The sequence below is a fragment of the Eschscholzia californica genome, unplaced genomic scaffold (genome assembly GCF_041429995.1).
Source record: "Eschscholzia californica isolate CP2 unplaced genomic scaffold, dmEscCali1.0.p SCAF_4, whole genome shotgun sequence".
NCBI classification, from domain to species: domain Eukaryota; kingdom Viridiplantae; phylum Streptophyta; class Magnoliopsida; order Ranunculales; family Papaveraceae; genus Eschscholzia; species Eschscholzia californica.
In genome coordinates this window covers 44912909-44933505 of record NW_028238461.1, presented here as the reverse complement: position 1 = coordinate 44933505, position 20597 = coordinate 44912909, and the positions used below count along the sequence as shown (strand labels likewise).

The following is a 20597-nucleotide window of genomic DNA, read 5'->3' as shown; positions in this document are numbered from 1 at the left end:
CCCGTTCAACATTTCTCGCGACATAGTAGATCGAATATAAGACTTAATCAACTTCAACTTAGAAAAACGTCTTTCTGCAGAGGCAACAGTAACTGATATCGTTAACATAATTCTATAGGAAACTAATGTGCGCGGGTAACAACCTTTCAGATCTTTCAAAAAATCTAGCACTTCAATTGGTCTTTTGACCTCATTTGGTAAAAAATGCTTCAACACTTTCAGTTTAGAAAATAAGACTAGTCTGTCTATGTCATATGACTCATTATGCTTGAAAAAGGTTTCAAGGCGACCACGTGAATCTCTCAAATCACTATCATCTTCTGAGTTTAACTTTTTAAACATAAAACAAAATATTTTTTTTGCGCTTTTGAAATTGAACAACTTACAACAACAAAATAATAGACTTTGTTTTTAGAAATTGAATAAACAATCCGGTTTGGCACTTTGGCTTGAAGAAAGGAAAGGTATTGAGATTTCATGATTTGGAAATTTAAAAAGCATTTTTGTTTCATTAGTCAAACAAACTGTTGGGTCCACCATTCATTTAAAGATCATCAAATTTGGTGTCCCTTTTTTACTTAACATTTGTTAAATGAGACCCTTATAATTTTGTTAGAGAGTTGGACTTCTTATATATTTTTTAAAGAAATTAGCGTCTTGGTGGCCCCTAAAAGCCGGTGGCCCGAAGCGACGCTTTGTTCGCTTTGGCCCAGGGCCACCCCTGTCTTGTTCTCATACATGCCACGCAAACCGTGGGCAGCGAAAACCGTGGCTGAAGTTAGCAAAAGTTATCGATGAAGAGGCAAAAGTGTGGCTAAATCATCTACTACACCTATCAAGAACTTTGGTAGTTATGTGCTCATTCATCATTCCCATTAATACGGTTTATGCTATATGATCTTTACTTCATTTTGTTAACCATAAGCAAAACAAGTCGGGTTTGAAAGAAAATCAAATGCAAATATCGTGCTAATAACTCTAGTACATGAATTGTAGACACTGAAAAGAAAAATAAACCTAAAGATGTAGACAAAGTAGATTTTTTTTTTTGAATTATTCAGCGTGTCTACAACCCTTGACCTCTAGGATGGAAGACTATACCTCTTATCACTCCAACCAAGTGTTGTTGACGATAAAGTAGATTGAACTTGAGATTTTTGGAGTGGCCTAACTTTGCTTCATCTTTTTTTTTTTTTTGTTAAGAGATACAAATATTATTAAGCTAATAAAGTGTCATTACAATAGAAAGAAACCATAAAATAAGGAATTCTGCTCCAAGTCTTCGATTTATTCTTCTTTCTGGCCCATTTAGCAAGCTTATCCGCCGGAGAGTTGAATCTACGATTAGTGTAACTGAATTTCACCATATGAATCTTGCGTTTTACCTCTTGAATTTTACGAAGATGGATTCTAGACTGCCATTGAACTTCATGCTTAGTATTCTGAATGTTATGTATGATATTTATATTATCACTTTCAATAATAATATTATTATAATCATGTTCTACCGCCCATACCAGGCCCTCGAGAATTGCAATTGCCTATCCTTCTTCACTATTTCTGCCTCTCGTAATACTCGTATGAGCTTCTATGAATTTAGATTCAGAATCATGGATAATTAGGCTAATTCCTGTAATATCATGCACATTGATAAAAGAAGCATCAACATTAATTTTCAGCCAATTTGGTTCTGGAGGGTTCCATTTTCCTTGCAATTGTGTATTCATGCTAGGAAGAGTGATAATATTTTTTGGAAAAGCCTGAATCATATTAATAATCTGAGATAGAGAATTAATTTCATATTGAAAACAGTGATCACATCTGATTTTCCAAATGATCCACAGGATAGTAGCTAACAGATTCTGGTATGTAGGTTCATTGAAAGGAGGTGTGTGCTCCCATGAAAAAATCCATTCTATAACATTCATAATATTCTCTGATATGATATTGAAATAGAACCAGATATTTCTAGCAAGAGGACAGTGAAGGAGCGCATGCTCAATAGATTCAAGCAATATTATTTCATCAATGTTTGGGACCCTTATAAAAGCATGCCCTCAGTATTGAACTAATATCAGACAAAGGCAGAGGGGGCATTTTTCTGCAATATTATACCAACTCATAAGACATTTAACATGGAATATATGCCTACACGGTAAGTCAACTATATGAACTCCATTTTTAAACTCATCGAGGCAAATAGAACATTCATCTCCCTCTTTGTCGTCATAATCTTTCTCGAATTTTATAACATCTAACGAACGGAATATAGTCCACTGTTTACCCGGTCTAGAATCATGAAGATATTCTTTAACTTCCTCGTGTATTTCTTTTTCATCTTCTAGGCTTCTTACTTCTATACTGTCTATACGCACTATGATAACAAGTAATCCATGTTTATTTTCGACACAACGTTTCGCAACCCTATTACAATACCTTGATATTCGGCCTAACAAAAATTTCCAAAACCTATTAGAACTGTCAACTTCATTGGTGATTTCTAAACTCAGGAGTGAATCAAGATCCACATGAATAAAAGGATTTGGTTGAAACAAGTCGAGCCAATCTATATTGAACAATCTGATGATCTCGTCAACTTCTGTATCTTTACTCATAGGGTGGTGTAGGGATTTACACCCTTCTACTAGTGTTTATAGCGGAAATATGACATCTAATGTCTACACTAGTATTCCCAGGATCACATGCAAAACTAGTAATTAATCTAATGGAGATAGTAGATTACCTTAATCGCTTTTCCCTCGAACTAGTTGAATTGATTGAAGAAGACCAAGAGCTTCAAGTGTAGCTCCTCTACTTGGGACACGAGCAATCAATTTGATCTCCCACCTTGTTGTATAGCTAGCACACCAATGGTGGTTGGATAGAAGAACACCTTCTTCTTTGACTAGATTGATAGTAATGGGAATTAGCTCACTTTCTCCTCTCTACTTGATGTGGTAGAGTAAGAAAGCTTAGAGAGAAATTCCACACCTTATTCTCTGCCCTAAGAGTGTTTATATAGAACCCTAATAAGAATCCACCTCCTTTTAGGTTTCCTAAAACACCCTTTAGAATAAGATTTAGGGAAATAGTCGAAAATAACAACTATTGGTATTTTCTCAATTACCTAAGGAGGAGGTGCCCAAACACCACGAAAATTGGCAGATATAATGTTTATTATATCAGCAACTAACCCTCCAAAATTCATCCCAATCCGAGTCCTAGAAGTACCCGAACCGTTCTAGGCCCAAAAACCCTGTTTTTGGCCTTTTTGTACTATCTTTGCCTAATTCCTTTTTAGGCCTATGAGATATGTTTATGGGACACTCCCATGATTATATCTCACTCCCACTAGTCATATCCTAGATCAATTTGTCACTCTTATGTGTAACCCGTTGTAGGATCCGATCGAAGTTAGCCGCGAATTACTCCGTAATTCGACGATCGTAGTTGGTCTCTAGCTACAACTCTACGATCCCTAAATCAATCGGACTTGATGATGTTCCACATCAATTGTCCTATCCGACAATTTGTTCGCATTGTCACCTTGGTCGAAGGACATCTCCTTCAACTCCTTCAGACTCCCACTTGGACTTAGAACAAGTGCAATGCCTCGATTCCCGTGTCAATTTAGTATCCCATCTGATACGTCACGTCATTCAGACTTTCTTGATATCCGAGTACAACTGTAAAAGACAAACGATTAACTTTAATCCGTTTGAGCGCGGCCACGCATTTTCAGTTGCTACTCATCAAGTGGCCTTGAGACACTTTGTACCTAATGTGATTAGGGTGACACAATCCATTCTTGCACTCCCACTTAACTTCATGTCTATCCTGTCCTTCCCAGTATCCGCCTTTATAACCTCCTTTTACGGCGCGGCGTTTAACGGAACCAAAGTCGGGCATTCCTTACATAAGATGAGTGGAGCACTCATGTTTTGAGGAATCTCTCCAATTGTCTTTATGAGAAATATTGACGTTCATCACGAGTGATGTACTTCTCATTTGAGGGTTATCCAGTGTATAAACCTTTTACACACCCACGTAGTCGAATAGAATATACTATTCATATAGCCCATGAAACTGCGCTATCCCATCGACTCCCGTGCTAGTCTTCGTGAGTCATTGTTGTCCATGCAATGACCTGGACCAGGGATTTTTGATAATAATTATTCCAAGTTCACTTAATAGGGTTTCATTCATCAGATCACGTATCTGACAAACCTATTCGGAACGTTTTATTATCGATGGACTGTCGTTTAAACACTAAACCAAGTTTAGACGACTGGTGAAATAATTCTTATTATTTCTGATAACGAGAGTTGTAAATCTGAGCCTCTTCCGTAAAACTCCTTTTACCCACTCAGTTTTACTTGTCGAGGTTTAAAATTTATACCTCATGTCTTAGACTGTGTATGAATCTCATACTATGTCTTAGGTGACAGTTTAGTTTGACTACCGTGGTAGTCGGTTTTAAACTTTGCTTATTATCAATTAATTTGAAGATTACTATCTTCAACTTTGATAATATCTAGTAATCTTTACTAGAGTTAAGGCCTTTAATTCTTTGTGTAGTATTTGCAACAGTTCCCGGCTTAAAACACTTTTAGCCTACTTTCCTTCCATGTCTGGAAGTTTGCTACGATGACATGTTCAACTTTGTACTACTTCATCCTTTAGCCTTCTAGGATGTACTAAGTAGTGTTTCGGTTTTCCAATCCGAATTCGGATGTTTAAATGCTAATCATGTCCAACATGATTGACTTTATGTTTTCGAACATAAATGTCTCTCTCATGCGTGCTAGCTCATCGGTGTCTTTTAGACTCCGAGTTTTGCAACGCCCTCTGTCATGAGTTTTTGGGTCGAAATTCTTTTAGACTTTCCGAGTCTTAGATTTTCTGTTTCGGATCTCAAGCATCTCAGCGTACTGAGTCTCTCTAATCCTATCATCCTTTTGATCTATGCTTATAGATCTTCAGATGCCCAAAATGGCATTTTATCCTTTTGTGTGTGGTCCTTTATTGAGTCAGTTCGTTACTGTTATACAACACCTTATGTCGTACTCAATCTTTTGTATGTACTCTGCATACGGACCCGGAAGGTTTGTTTACTCCCACTTACCTTCTTGAAACTCGTGATTCAAGATTTTCTTCATTCTCCAGGAATCAAATTTCTCTGATTGCCTTTTGAATCGAAGATTCTAACTCTTGCGTGCTTTTAATCCGTCGATAGATTTCTGAAGCATGCTTGTGGACATAACTTGATTGAAAGAATCTTATTCTTCTTGTCTAGTTTCGGGAAACATGAATGTTTCCATCCTTCTCAGTTTTCTACTTTGGAAAACCAATTTAGGTCTTCTGTTGACTTAAATTATCAAGCTTCATGTCTTGACGAGATATGGATTCCACGATGATTTTGGCTTCTAGCCAAAATCTAGAGTCAGTTTCCGTTTCTGCGCAGGTCTTTTATCTCTTCAGAAATAACCTTTATTTTCTGTGTCTTTGAGATTTGACCTTTTAGGGCTTTTGAACAACAATTTGGAATTTTCTCAACTACTTTGAGATATTCCTTTAGAGACACTTTCACTTGTTTTGAGAGTTCTCCGGCGAATGACATTCGCTTTTGTGCGGTGGGTTTATTAGATCATGTCTTTAACCTTTCCTTTTCCGAGGAGCCGCAGTTTGTTGCTCTTGGTCGAATTTAATCGACTTGTACAAGTTTCATGATTGTTCTTCATGACCCTCCATGATTTTTCTCATGATCGAATTAAATCGACTTGTACTTTTCTCCCACTTATTCTTTTAATAATTAGTGTTTTCTCCCAGACTACTAGGTGTGCTAATTTATTAGAAGAATACTATCATGAGCAACAAACACTTTGTTCTCTTGATTAGTTATGGAAGAAGCCCAAATTTCTTTTAAAAGAAATTGCGTCAGATATTAGCTAGTTTTGTAATGCTTTTACAAGCTTAGCTGTTAGACGGAATTTTGGTAAGTGTGAAAACAATCGTTTATAGAATATGTCCCAAAATATTCGGAAGACTAGCTTAAACCCATCTTTGATCGAATTATGCATAGCAATGTTCGATTGCTCCCACTGAATCCACCATCCGTCGGATGTGTTCCATGGAGCAGAGTTGGGAAACTGTTTCTCAACTCCTTTGATGGTTATCAAGTGTTTGACTCAAGTTTTCACTATCTTGTCAAAGTGATTCTTTACTTCGGTTTGTACTTTGTTTGAACCTTTCAAACATTCTGACTTATACTTTATGATTTGTACGTTTCCATACTTCATGAAGTTGTCAGAGTACGTATTTGAAGTTTCTCTTGTTAGCTTCTGCAAGTAAACTTATAGGTCTGCATAACACCGTATGAGTCCTAATAGATTACTAGTCTTTATGCCTTTTGAAAAGGGTGACTTTGTCAATTAGTCCTTAAGACCCAATTGACAATGCTGAAGTTTAATGAGTTTGAATCTCTTGATTTTAGCCATTATCAATGTTAACCTTTAGTTAATTTTATCACTGGTTTAAAACATCAGACGTTTCTAGAAGAACAAAATAATCACTATTAAGTTCTAAGCTAGATCAGTGTCTAAAAGAAGACTTCGATCCCTTTCAGCATCCCTAGCATTACTGCTTCTGCTCCCTCTTGGATCTTTACTTCTTTTAGTCAAGTATGTGATTTCCTTGAGCTCCCACTGAGCCGCTCATCTGGTCTTAAATACCTGATGAAGGAATTTTACGATACTTGTTTTTAACTTTGTTAACAAGGATACGGAATCGAAATTCATAATTCCATTCCTTTTGTCCTCCAGGTGCTAAAGGTAGTTTCCTTTTAAATGGTCTAGCCATTGTTCAGAAACATTCACAGTAATGAGAAATACTCTTGATCATGTACTCGGTAGCTGCTTTTCTTTGATCAAATGTTTGTCTCACTTGACTGATCCTTTTGCCCTTTTGAATCTATTTCTTAGATTCTTTGTACCAAATCTCAAGAACCTTTCTTAGACTGGATATTCCCGTATGTTCTGCTCGGTTTGTTTGTAACAACCTGAGTGACTCATCTAAGGTCTTATCTATCTTTGTTCAATCAATATTGAATTGGGTGATAGATGTATTCTGTTGTCTTCCGTTAGGATGACTTTCAGATTGCCTTGGAGGTCTCGTACCTCTCCATTTATGACTTCTGTGGGAAATTCTTCCTCAGTTTGTCTTAATGGTTATGCTAGCATTCATTATTCTTCCAAAGAGAATGTTATACGATTGCTTGCAAATGGCTTTTGACCTTCTCTTGTATGAGTCAACATTGGGATTGGGTATTCTAGTGACCTTCCTTTTGAATCTGAGAATTATTCTCGGATTCATTCTTCCATTCTAGGAAGTGGATCAGCACCTCTCTTAGGTGTGATTCAATGTTGAAATCGTTTGTGTCATCTTAAAACTACATAAAGAAATGGCAAAGTTTTAAAACTCGTTATCGTTTTTTGAAAAACATTAGTTTTCCCACATTATTCAATAAAAATCGTCCCCGATTGAATAAGTGATTCCAAGACCCCAGTTCTTCGAAGTAAAGCGGACGAAGGCCCTACCCTTTGACTCCGTCGTTCCGGGTGAGCGAACTACTTCACTGATCATACCTTATGACTCTTGGTTGATAGATTTCATTAATGAATGACTAATCTATCCTTTTGCCTCGAGTATCCAAGACTCTCTTGCTGATCTCGTTGAGTAGAACCATTTAGACGTGTAGGCCTCTTCTATAGACCTACCCGCATTGTCCCAAGGTAGAGGAGGTACTCTGCGAAGGCCGACCCACCTTCCTCGAACAAAGGCGCAACGAGTGTCTTAATCTGGATAGGCGATTACTCAAGATTACTTTTGGGGACTTTTACGCTAGTCTGGCGTTTGTTATAGTGAACTATTTAGCCTAACTAACATCCACGACATAAAGCGTAAATAAGTAAGTAAATGCGCGCGAGAAAGTAAATCAAGCAGACATGGATCCTAGTATGACCCCTAACCTAGAAGATCTAATCACCCTTGGTTTTCTTCTTGTTTCGCCTTTTGGTTCGTCTTAGATCGCCATCTTTGAACCTCCATTGATTTCTCCCACTCGCCTTTGGATTTCATCCTCGAGTTTCTTCAATGGACTCATAGACCCTAAACTCTAATTACAAGACTCTAACGATTTGCAGATCGTATAAACTTGAAATTAAAATTAATTACAAAGCATGCACCCATCCGTGCTTAAAACAAGAATAAAGAAATAAATCTATGGCCATACTAGTTTCCCGCATTCACATCACATGCAATCATATAATATATCAAGGCTAAGAATTATATATGCATGATTATCTTGGGAGATACTTTTGTTGACATCACATGTCACATTACTGACCTTAAGTCTAAATTCGAAGAATTCTACTAATGGTGCTTTCCGGTTTTATCTTTTATGATTTCTAAACTCATCTTTAAGAAAAACTCCGTTTTGGGCTCGAGAAAGCCCGGGTCAATTTCGGAAAAAATATTGGTTCGATTCTTAATGATTTCATAAATCAATTTAAAGAGAAATCCGTTTTGGGCTATTGGATGGCCCGGATTGATTTTGGAATTATTTGGTTGGAATCGGAAAATAATTTTTGGCAAAAACTCCCACTCGAATGATGATCCCTTTTCGTGGTCCGAAAAGCCTCGAAAAAGCCCGGGACAAGTCATAGACAAGTCCCGGCCCAAGCCCAAAAAGGGCTCGGACAAGGTCCGGACATAGCACGGCCAATGGGGCCGGCATGTCCTGGCCGAGGCCTATCAAGGCCTGGTCTCGTCCTGGCCGGAGCCAGGACGCTAGTCCATGTACCAGACGCGTCCTAGACGTGTCTGGTACTGGACCGGACCAGCATTAGGTGTCTCGGACTAGTCCGAGACACCCAGAACCTCCCAGACGCGTCTCCAAGACGCGTCTGGTCGAGTGCTCTGGACGCGTCCTAGACGCGTCCAGGAAGCTCCTTCGCAGCTGCTGGTCGCGTCTTAGACGCGTCCTTAGTAGCTGCTCTGGACGCGTCTCAAAGACGCGTCCAGAAGCTTCTGTCGCAGCTGCTGGTCGCGTCTTCAAGACGCGTCTCAGCAGCTGCTCTGGACGCGTCCAGAGGACGCATCCAGGAGCTTCTGGTCCGGCCAGGACGCTTCCTGGCCGGACACTAGGGTTTTTCAAAACCCTAGTTTCCAAAAAAAAATTTTTTTTTTTTTTCTTATGCAACTTTAAGTTGCTATTTTCCAATTTTAAAACTTTTCTTAAATTTTTGAAATTCCTTTTAGAACACTTCTAAAATTTTTCAAAACTTTTAGAAACTTTTGAAATTTTTCCAAATTTGTTTTGAGAGTTTCCCAAACTCAAAACTACTCTTTTTAGAACACTTCTAAAATTCCAAATCTTTGTTTTTCAAAAGTTTCCAAAATTTAAAAAACAACTCTTAATCAAACCAATTTTGGATCAAAATCTAGGTTTTTGAAATTTTTCAAAGAACAATTTTGAAATCAATTTGAAAAAATCTTTGAATCCAATTCATAATTAATCAAATTTTATGTTTAAAACCTTTTTAAATATAACTATCAACATAATCAAGCATGAATTAGTTTGAAATTCAATGAAATTGAGTCTTTTAAAACACTTTTAATCATCAATTTGATTCTCAATTTGAAAATTTATTGAATCCCATCAAATTATGAGTTTAAAATACTTTTAAAAACATCTTTTAAAATACTTTTATAAACTCAATTTTCAAACTATTAAGCATATTAATTAGTTCGATTCTTAGCAAAAACTAGTTAATGGCAAGAGGCTCTGACGCCACTGTAGGGATTTACACCCTTCTACTAGTGTTTATAGCGGAAATATGACATCTAATGTCTACACTAGTATTCCCAGGATCACATGCAAAACTAGTAATTAATCTAATGGAGATAGTAGATTACCTTAATCGCTTTTCCCTCGAACTAGTTGAATTGATTGAAGAAGACCAAGAGCTTCAAGTGTAGCTCCTCTACTTGGGACACGAGCAATCAATTTGATCTCCCACCTTGTTGTATAGCTAGCACACCAATGGTGGTTGGATAGAAGAACACCTTCTTCTTTGACTAGATTGATAGTAATGGGAATTAGCTCACTTTCTCCTCTCTACTTGATGTGGTAGAGTAAGAAAGCTTAGAGAGAAATTCCACACCTTATTCTCTGCCCTAAGAGTGTTTATATAGAACCCTAATAAGAATCCACCTCCTTTTAGGTTTCCTAAAACACCCTTTAGAATAAGATTTAGGGAAATAGTCGAAAATAGCAACTATTGGTATTTTCTCAATTACCTAAGGAGGAGGTGCCCAAACACCACGAAAATTGGCAGATATAATGTTTATTATATCAGCAACTAACCCTCCAAAATTCAGCCCAATCCGAGTCCTAGAAGTACCCGAACCGCTCTAGGCCCAAAAACCCTGTTTTTGGCCTTTTTGTACTATCTTTGCCTAATTCCTTTTTAGGCCTATGAGATATGTTTATGGGACACTCCCATGATTATATCTCACTCCCACTAGTCATATCCTAGATCAATTTGTCACTCTTATGTGTAACCCGTTGTAGGATCCGATCGAAGTTAGCCGCGAATTACTCCGTAATTCGACGATCGTAGTTGGTCTCTAGCTACAACTCTACGATCCCTAAATCAATCGGACTTGATGATCTTCCACATCAATTGTCCTATCCGAAAATTTGTTCGCATTGTCACCTTGGTCGAAGGACATCTCCTTCAACTCCTTCAGGTGGTTGAGAATCCGACCACTACTATTACGATAAATAAAGTTTGGTCTAATTTGAATTTCAACAAACACTTGATGGTGTGTTTGGATGGCGGAATCATGAATCCGTGGATTCATGAGTCCTTGGGATTCATGATTCCACGGATTCATGAATCCAAGTAATATTTTTTGGCTTGTTTGGCAACTAAAAATCCTATAATTTATTATTATTTGAGTATTTTTAAACGTCTTTAGAAAAAATATGATTTTTGAAAAAAATAATGATTTTGAAAAAAAATAATGATTTTGTAGAAGGAAATATTTTTTTGTTGATTTTAAGTTTGAAATTTAGGTTCATTAATCCAAAATCCTAGCAAATCCTAAGGGGTAGGGTGGGATTTTGGTCCAATACAAATTTTGGAATTAGGAATCCTTAGGATTCAAGAGTCCTAGGATTCTTGGTAGCCAAACAGACCAGGGATTCATGATTCCTACCAAATTCCACTTTTGATAGGAATCCTACTTAGGAATCCTGCAACCAAACACACCATGAGTTTCTTTAAGCTTGTTCTTCTCATCTCCTCTCCTACTAATGGTACACATACGCTGGATTCGAGCTCCGTATCTCTCCTCCATAATAATTAACAATTGCAATGTCAAAGGGATTGGAGGATGTTCCTGTAGTCTGTAAAGATAGAAAGAGAGAGTTTGTGCATAAACACAATTAGGGTCCATACGTGCATATTTATAGAATGGGTTAATTCCGTTTTGGCCCCCGATTTGTGACCAACTGGCCGTTTTGGCTCCCAATTGTGTCCGGCAGTTCGTTTTGGCCCCAAGGGTCAAATTTTTTACCAAATTATCCTCGGGGGCCAAAATAGAAATATTTCTGAAAAAAATAATAAACATACAAAAGCCACATCACCTATCTCTTTCACCTCCACTTCACCTTATCTCTCCTCCATCACACCACCTCCTCTCCACCTCACCTTTCTTCTCCGGCGGATGGTGACCGGCTGGAATAAAAATTCCGGCCGGTCACCTTCAACATAAAAAAAAAAAAAAAATTGTATCTCCTTCTTCTTTCTTCTCTTCTTCTTTCTCTATCTTCCTCTTCTTCTTCTCTCTCTTCCTCTCTCTCTACCTACTGTCCGGAGAAGAAGAAGAGGAAGAGAGAGAAAGAAGAAGAAGAGAAGAAAGAGAAAGAAGAAGAGAGAGAAAGAAGAAGAAGAGGAGAGAGAAAGGTTTTTTTTTTGGTAAAGTTGGCCGGCCGGAATTTTTTATTCCGGCCGGCAAGTTTTCGCCGGAGAAGATGGGTGAGGTGGACAGAGGTGATGTTGTAATTGTTTGATGAGGTGGACAAGGAAAAAATAAATAAATAAATTACAGAAATGCCATGGGGTTAGAATTGGTAGATTGAAAAAAATTTGGGGCCAATTAGGAAATTTTTGGGGCCAAAACGGCCAGTTGGTCACAAATCGGGGGCCAAAACGGAATTAACCCTTATATTAATGTTCAATAGTTTTTCGATTTGTTTAAATTTTCCAAGATTATTCTTGTAATTAGGTTTCATCTTCAAGACGAGAAAATCAAGTAAAAGGAGAAAATATATTTTAAACAAGAGTAGGAAACCCGAGATTATTTAATGATTTTCTGGGAATATTAGAGTTCATCAAAGAAGCACTTTCTCTCCAACAAAGGTATGTTTTACATTTATTTTCAAATTATTTCGAATTTTTTAGACCTAAATTAGGTCTGAAATTGAAAACACATGTTTCAGAACCAAAATATCAGATCTGATTCGTTTTTAGACCATCGGAATGGAATTACCTCATTTTAGACCAAAGATTTCACGGTTTTTACCCTTTAGACTATGCTGACTAGATCTGATTCGTTTTCAGACCATCAGAATAGAATTACCCCATTCTAGACCAAAGATTTCACGATTTTACCCTTTAGACTACGCTGACTTAGTCACCGTACTTTGACCTCGCTGACGATATTTGACCAAGGTCTTAGTAAACCCTGCCCTTTGTCTTCCCCGAGATATTACCTCTCGAGTTAACCTTCTTAGGGTTTCTTGCGTTAAAACAACAACCCAGCAACTATCCCTTTTAGTATTTCTAATAGGTGCTCAAAGGACTTCTCACCGGCGTCCGACATTGCCACAGACCGCCCTTGCTCTGACAAAACCAAGGGCTCCTTGTCTCTTTGGCTTCATGGACTTTCCCTCTCTACAAACTGAACCATCATCGGTCGATTCTTGACTGAAATCGGTTTAGGACCATAACATTCATCGATTGGGACTTTCATACACATTACAAATAATTTTCCTTTTTGATTTCACCTCAAATCGAGTTTGTAGGAAACCCTAATTTCTTGCTGGAGAATTTATTCTACCAAAGTGCCTATTTGTGTGACAATCTTTTACCACAATACATACCAATTGGAAATATTCTTTTCCGTTTGCGAAAACCTCTATTGTCACAACCTTTTCCCAACTATTTTTGCAATTGTGACATCTATGTATTGTCTCTAATAGATATAATTTGTGACATTAAACAGATTAATTTCATCTACTTTCATTCTAGATTCACCCATGACATTTTTTGAATCATACTTTTTTTATGATGATTTTTCTTTCCTACCATATTTTATTTTGGACTTTCCCTCAACAGATAGGGAATTCTTATTTTGACTTTTAATTCCGGAATTCAACTTGCGAAATTTTTATAATCATAGTTTGCTTATGATGATTTTCTTTCTTATCAATTATATTTTGGACTTTTCCTACCTCGAATTTCATGTCAACTATAATAACGAGACCTTTTGTGTTGTTACTTTCTCAATCTATTTTAGACTCTTACACTATAACTCTAACAATCAACCACTTATTGACAATTTTCATGATACTATAATTTTGGGTGTTACTTATCCATTATTTTATTTTGCATTCTGACAATGATTTCTTGTCGATTTTAAACAAAACATATTTTGTTGTGTTACTCATTAGCTCACATCTTGACCATTTTCACCCCACAATGACTTACTTGTCGATATTCACCTTTACAACATTTTTCGTTGACATTTTCTTTCACATTGTTTATACTATGACCAACTTTACATACATGACAACAATACATTTAGTTTAATTGTCATTGATTTTCGTTCAATATATGACCGCACTTCCAACGTTTTCGTTGTGACTTAATCATCATTCATTCATCTTCACCAAGCATAAAAAATCTGAGAGTTGCTAGAAGACAAGTAAGAAGAATCAACAAGTTTTTTCCCTCCAAGTCGGATACTTCAAAATTTTCGTGCTCCGACTTGCGGGGGGTAATATGATATGTGATATAAGATGGATCTAGATGAAGAGATCCAACGATCAAGGTGAGTCCGAGAAAATAGATACGTGTGTAACACATGTATGTACGTGACGGATTGAGAAGACGAGATCCGACGACCAAGGATATTAATGAAACAATTATTTCTCCGTGAATGTAAGTCATGATTATCCCACCGAATCACGTTATATGTGTCAATTATTTCAATGTCCATCTTCGATTAGCACATAATCGTAAATTTAAGAAACATATACACTAACATTATTACTTACGCTCGAGTTACACAAACTTTATAACTTTTTCGCTACGTGTATAAGACTTGTACTCGTTTGATCCGAGAAACATAATAGTTTAGGTAGAGCAACGTGATGAGCAAAAGGTAGTTGTTGAAAGGTAGTAATAATTGTTTTTTTTTTTTTTTTTTTTTTTTGAGAAAAGCACAAATAATATACACAAAAGTCCAGATGCAAGAAAAGTTGGTACAGGGACTAAAGTGAAAAGTTAACATTGTGAAGGATGTAACTACGAGCATAACGTGGGCTCCCTGGGCCCTTCAAATGGTCCAATTGGTTCTGTTCCCTCGGGCAGTAATAATTGTTATCGTTTCTATCTAGAGAGGTCTTTAGACTGTTTGAATGGTAGTTGAGTGATGAGTTGGTCCACGAGAAAAACGTGGACTCGAGTAATAATTGTAGTAGAACGTCTTTTACTACTTAAGATAAACGTCGAGGAAAGACTGCCTATTAATAGTGCCCGACTTCCTTCAATCTTTCAAGCCATTCAAACGTTGCATTCTTATCCAGAAAAAAGAAAATTGAGAAATACAACATGGACGAAGAAATCATTCTAGGTCAAGCTGATATTTGCAAATATATGTATGGTTTTGTTGATTCAATGACTTTGAGATGTGTAGTGGAGCTTGGTATACCAGACATTATACACTCTCATGGACGTCCAATCACTTTGACTGAAATCCTCAATGGTATTCCTAACTTATCTTCCTCTTTTGACATTAATTATCTCCAAGGAATTATGACAATACTGGTCCGTAGACGGGTCTTTGCTGTTCATAAATTTGATCCAAAAGACGGAACAAATCTGACAGAGATCCGTTACGGGTTGACCCCGTCTTCAAAATGCTTACTAAAAGATTCTAAGTTCAATCTTGCACCATTCGTTCTACTTGAGACCCACCCATGGATAACAGATCCATGGAATTATTTAGGAAAATGTGTTCAAGAAGGTGGGTCTGGTTTTGTCAAGGCCCATGGGTCGGACGTCTTTAAATTTGGGTCAGACCATCCCGAGTTTTTTAAGCTATTCTACGATGGTATGGAGTGCTCGACTAAGGTCTTAGTGCAAGTAGTACTAGACAAGTACCAACAAGTATTTAAAGATGTAAAATCCATAGTTGATGTTGGTGGTGGAACTGGAATGATGATTAGTGAGATAGTGAAAAATCACCCACATATAAAGGGGATAAATTTTGATCTACCACATGTGGTTGCTGAAGCACCTGATTACCCTGGTGTGGAACATGTTGGAGGAGATATGTTCGTCGAGATTCCTCGGGCTGATGCCATTACAATGAAGGTTAAATTTTTCTTTTTTGACATTATACTCCAATAGTCATTACATTTACATGACATTGATACATCATGAATATGATATAGAATATATCATGAAGAATCGTAATACATTACGAAGAATAAAAAAAGTGGATGGTACTTTTGCCCGAAAAATTTGGTTTTGGACATCCAGACGACATTATGAATCTTTCTACCAATAATTTTGTCTGAAACTAAGATTCAAACTAATAGCTTATATTTTGCTGAGCTAACCCATTATAATAGGAAAAGAAAAAGAATGTCACAATCTTAAATACATTTTCTTATTATATCTGGACTTATGTATGGATATAATAGGAGAATGCCCCTAAGGCATGAATGACATCATAAATATCAGTAACTAATCAGGTTGTGGTTTGAGTTATATGTAGGGGATACTCCACGACTGGAATGATGATGCCTGTGTAAGGATCTTGGAAAATTGCAAGAAAGCTATCCCGAAAAACGGAAAAGTCATTATTATTGATTGTGTGTTGAACCCGGACGGTGACGATTTATTTGATGACATTAAAGTTGTATCTGATCTAGGAATGAGGGTACATTGTTCGGACGGCAAAGAAAGGACTGAAGCGGAGTGGGAAAAGTTGTTGAAAAAGGGAGGGTTTCCTCGTTACAAAATCACTCATGTTGTCACAGTTCAATCTATGATTGAAGCTTATCCGGAATAATCGAGCTTTCCGTTAAACCAACTTGTTGTTTTATAATAAAAGTGTTGATTTGTGGGAAGATGTATTTTTATCTAAGTAAAGTTCGATCTCTTCGTAGATTTATTTAGTTATTAATGTGTGTCTTGATTGGAGGTGTTTGTGTGAAGTGGGTTTAACTTTGCTTCTTTATATACTACTAGACATGGTTGTCAAAATCGTATGATTTCCGATAGGATCTGAATCGGACCATAGATCGCAATCTACACTTCATCAGAAGATTTTTTTGCAAAATAGTTTTTTGAATCATGAATAACTTGAAGAAAAGAACACGTGTCAGGATTTTAAGGGGTATATAACTTCAAGATTACGAAAGATCCATGAATACCTGAAATCCAAAATTATATACCCCAAGTAAGAAGACAATTATCTAGGAATAATTTTTGGGTTGCAGATCTTCTAGATCAACAAACTAAATGCTGAAAACAGAGTTAATATAGGATCTATTTGAGTAGGAGTAGGCAAATGCTATACTTAGGTGCCCTTTGACAAAAAAAAAAAGTACTTTAACTTGTAGTAAAAGAGCTTTTGCATTTAAAAAGTCAAAAATGACATGAAATTTGTTTGGCAAAGCACTTGGTTATAAGTCTAAAAGCCAAAAGTAAATTTGACACCAACTATGAAGAAGTCACAAGTTATCAAAGAGTCTCCTCAGCTCAACAAAAAAGTACTAATTCAAATTCACAACAACAACAGAAACAAAAACAACACGAGGAAGGATCTCAAATTATACAGAACAACAATGAACATCGAGAACAATCTCACCAACAAAAAGACGAGAAAAAAGTATTTGTTCGTGTACCATTTGTTTTTTTAGATTGATGGGTTTCATTTCACTACCAAAAGATATATACTTGATAGAAACTAGAGAGAAGAAATATTTCATTAATTCTCAAATCAAAAACTACAAATGATATCCAACTCATTGAGCTTATAAAGCTTTTACAATTCAGTTAGATGAGAGAGAAAGATAACCGATTCTGTTATAACAACCATAACTAACGAAGTTAGTTAAGACATTTGTTAGTTATGGTTGTTATTCTTATTCTTGCTAAAGGCACCACCAAGGTAAGTATTCTTATACTTATGTTCTTACACTTGAGTAACACCTCCTTCTACCTTTTATCTTTAGTCTTCAAACACCTAGATTACACTCTAGTGTATTCACTGTCATGCCCCCTCAAGATGATGGATCGAGAAGAACCATCAACTTGCTTCGGAGAGAGAGAAATAAATCCTTCGAGAGACCCTTAGTGAGCAAGTCAGTTGGTTGTTCTAAAGATGGAATGTGTCGAATCTCAAGCTTTCCTGAAGCCACCAAATCCCTCACAAAGTGATAATAGGCTTCAATATGTTTAGTTCTCGCATGGCATATTGGATTGGCAGCAATATTCTTAGCACCCAAGTTATCACAATACACAACCATGGGAGAAGTAATCTTCTGATTCAATTCAAGAAGAAGATAAGAGACCCAAAGTAACTCAGCAGCAGTGATGGACAATGCTTTGTATTCAACTTCACTGAAAAATTTAGCCATTGTTGGTTGCTTCTTAGAGAACCAAGAAACAAGGGATTGGCCAAGAACAACACAAAAACCACTTGTTGATCTTCTGGAATCAGGACAGCCTGCCCAATCCGAGTCAGAATAACCCCTGAGCTTTGAAACATCTCCTGGTGTTATAGTAATCCCACAATCTATTGTTCCTTTAACATACCTTAGAATTTTCTTCATTAATTGAATATGAGAAGACCTAGGTTCCTGCATGAATTGAGCAGCATAGTGCACAACATAAGCTAGATCGGGTTTTGTCATAGTGAGGCATTGAAGGCCACCAATAATACTTCTATAAAAAGAAGGATCAGAGACAACAATTCCATCCGACTTAGGGAGTCTATTACCACCAGATATAGGAGCGGAGCTTGGTTTTGAATCTAGTAGACCAGCCTTCTCGAGCAAACCAAGAGCATATTTTTTTTTGGTAAGAAAAAGAGCAGATGATTCAGCTCTAGACACTTCAATACCCAAGAAAAAATGAACAAGACCCAACATTTTCATAGCAAACTCTTTACTTAATGTAGACATAAGAGTGATCATGAGAGAATCACAACATCCAATTAAGATGATATCATCAACATAGAGAAGTAACACCATCATAGCAGACTCAGTTTGCTGAACAAACATAGAGTGATCATGAGCACTTCTTTTGAAACCAAGTATGATTAAGATTGGCCCAAATCTCTGAAATCAGCCTCTAGGAGCCTGTCAACCCATACAGACTCTTGTGTAGATGAAAAACATAAGAGGGATGAGCCATATCAATGAAACCTTGAGGCTGAGTCATATAAACATTTTCTTGAAGAACTCCATGCAAGAAAGCATTAGATACATCCAATTATTGAATCTTCCACTTGTTTGAAACAACCATATTTAGCACAATCCTAATTGTAGCAGCCTTAACCACTGGACTAAAGGTTTCAGAATAATCTAAACCATCCTTTGATGATAACCCTTGGCAACTAATCTGGCTTTGTACCTTTCCACTGAGCCATCAGATTTGTATTTCACTTTAAACACCCATTTGCAACCTAAAAGATTCATAGAAGGATCAGAGGGAACAATTGACCAAGTCTCATTTCTCTTCAAGGATTGAAACTCCTCTTTCATAGCATTTACCCATTTGGGATTGGAAGCAGCTTCTTTAAAAGTAGTTGGTTCCTTATGATGGAGAAGTAAAGTGAGGAATAACTGAGATAAAGGATGTCTGATAGAGAAGTGAGAAATGTAATCAGGAATACATTTAGGCTTAGAAATTCCATTTCTTAATCTGGTAGTCATTCTATGACTTGGTTCAGGAGCAGAAAACTCATTTGCCGAGGTGCTAGGCTGTGGTGGATGCTCAATGATTGGTTCATCAGGAACAATTGGAGCTAGAGAAACCACAGGAAATTGAAGTGTAATGGGTGCAATTGAAGTGTAATGGGAGCTAGAGAAACTCATTTTCGGCGCTGATCTTTTGGGTTGTTGCACACGGCAGTCACTTCGGCATGCGTGGACACGCTAGGGTTTCTCCAGCGTCGTCTTGGATTAATCCAAATAGTCAATGATCTTAGCCAGTGATTGAGGAAACGCTAGGGTTTCTCCAGTAGTGATTGCTTCCACGTGTCCTGCTTTCATTGGCTTCCTTCGCGTTGGCTCGGATCCGGGTCTTTCTTCTTGCTATATTTAAGCGTTGTGATTTGCTGTCATTATTCCTTTCTCGTCTTCTTTGTTTAGCCAAAATCTTCATCTTTTTCCTCCCTTCCATTGTCTACTGTCTGTGCGCCTCCTCTCCTTTGACTATCATGACTACTCCCCCTTCTGCTTTTGACTTTTCTGGTCAAATGCGTTCCTGCAGTCGTATGACTCAACAGGACATAAAGGCTCTCCGGGCTGATCATATGATTCCGACCACCGTCGAACTTATTATTCCCTCTCATAACGACAGGATCTGCTATACTGATGATCGTCGTGTCGGAGTTTATGAAGTCTTTTTCAACTTAGGTTTGGTGTTTCCCTTCCCCTTTTTTCTCGTTAAACTGCTGAACTATTATGGCCTTATGGGCTTCAACTCTTTCAACTGAGCCCTAATGCTTTGATGACCATTATGGCGTTCTACTTCCTCTGTTTTCAACAGGGCGAGAAGACGTCTTTATAATTTTGATAAGATCTTCTCTCTCAAGTCCAGTGATCGGAGTTGGTACTATTTTTCTTCTCGTATTGGTCCGTTCTTCTCTGCTCCCAATATCCCCAAAGATTATAAAGAGAGGTTCCTTTTTGCCCGTCCTTCTCTTGTCACTGAAGATTTTGGGTTTATTTCTCGTGCTCCTGGTTCCTCTCACGATCGTCCCAAAATGATTTCCGATGCCAGAGATGTCAAGTGTCTTGAAGTTCTGACTGCTTTGGATAAAGGGAAAGAGGGGTTAATTCCCGAAAGCCTGGTCAACTTTCAGGCCCTCCATCAAGCTCAAGTGCTTCCTTCTCTTCTAGGTGAGGTTTTACTAGTAATATCTTTTCTGATGACTCTCCTTTCTAGATATTTACGTTTCCATCCTTTTTTGGCATCAGGATTCCTCAGGAAATGGACCAGAGC

At 37.3% G+C, this 20597-nt stretch overlaps 1 protein-coding gene across 1 annotated transcript; it reads left to right on the top strand.

The window, feature by feature from the left end:
• Positions 1–14782: 14782 nt before the first annotated feature.
• LOC147545066 ((R,S)-reticuline 7-O-methyltransferase-like) lies at positions 14783–16625 on the top strand. Its single transcript, XM_086633524.1, has 2 exons — positions 14783–15728; positions 16135–16625. Exons 1-2 carry the CDS (start codon positions 14964–14966, stop codon positions 16429–16431), a joined length of 1062 nt encoding a protein of 353 aa, XP_086489650.1. The 5' UTR covers positions 14783–14963; the 3' UTR covers positions 16432–16625.
• The last annotated feature ends 3972 nt before the right edge of the window (positions 16626–20597 follow it).

Excerpts from the sequence above, each read along its gene's own strand:
- LOC147545066 (XM_086633524.1), top strand. The coding sequence starts at position 14,964 with ATGGACGAAGAAATCATTCTAGGTCAAGCTGATATTTGCAAATATATG. Across the intron at positions 15,729-16,134 it reads CTGATGCCATTACAATGAAG|GGGATACTCCACGACTGGAA; the intron begins GTTAAATTTTTC and ends AGTTATATGTAG.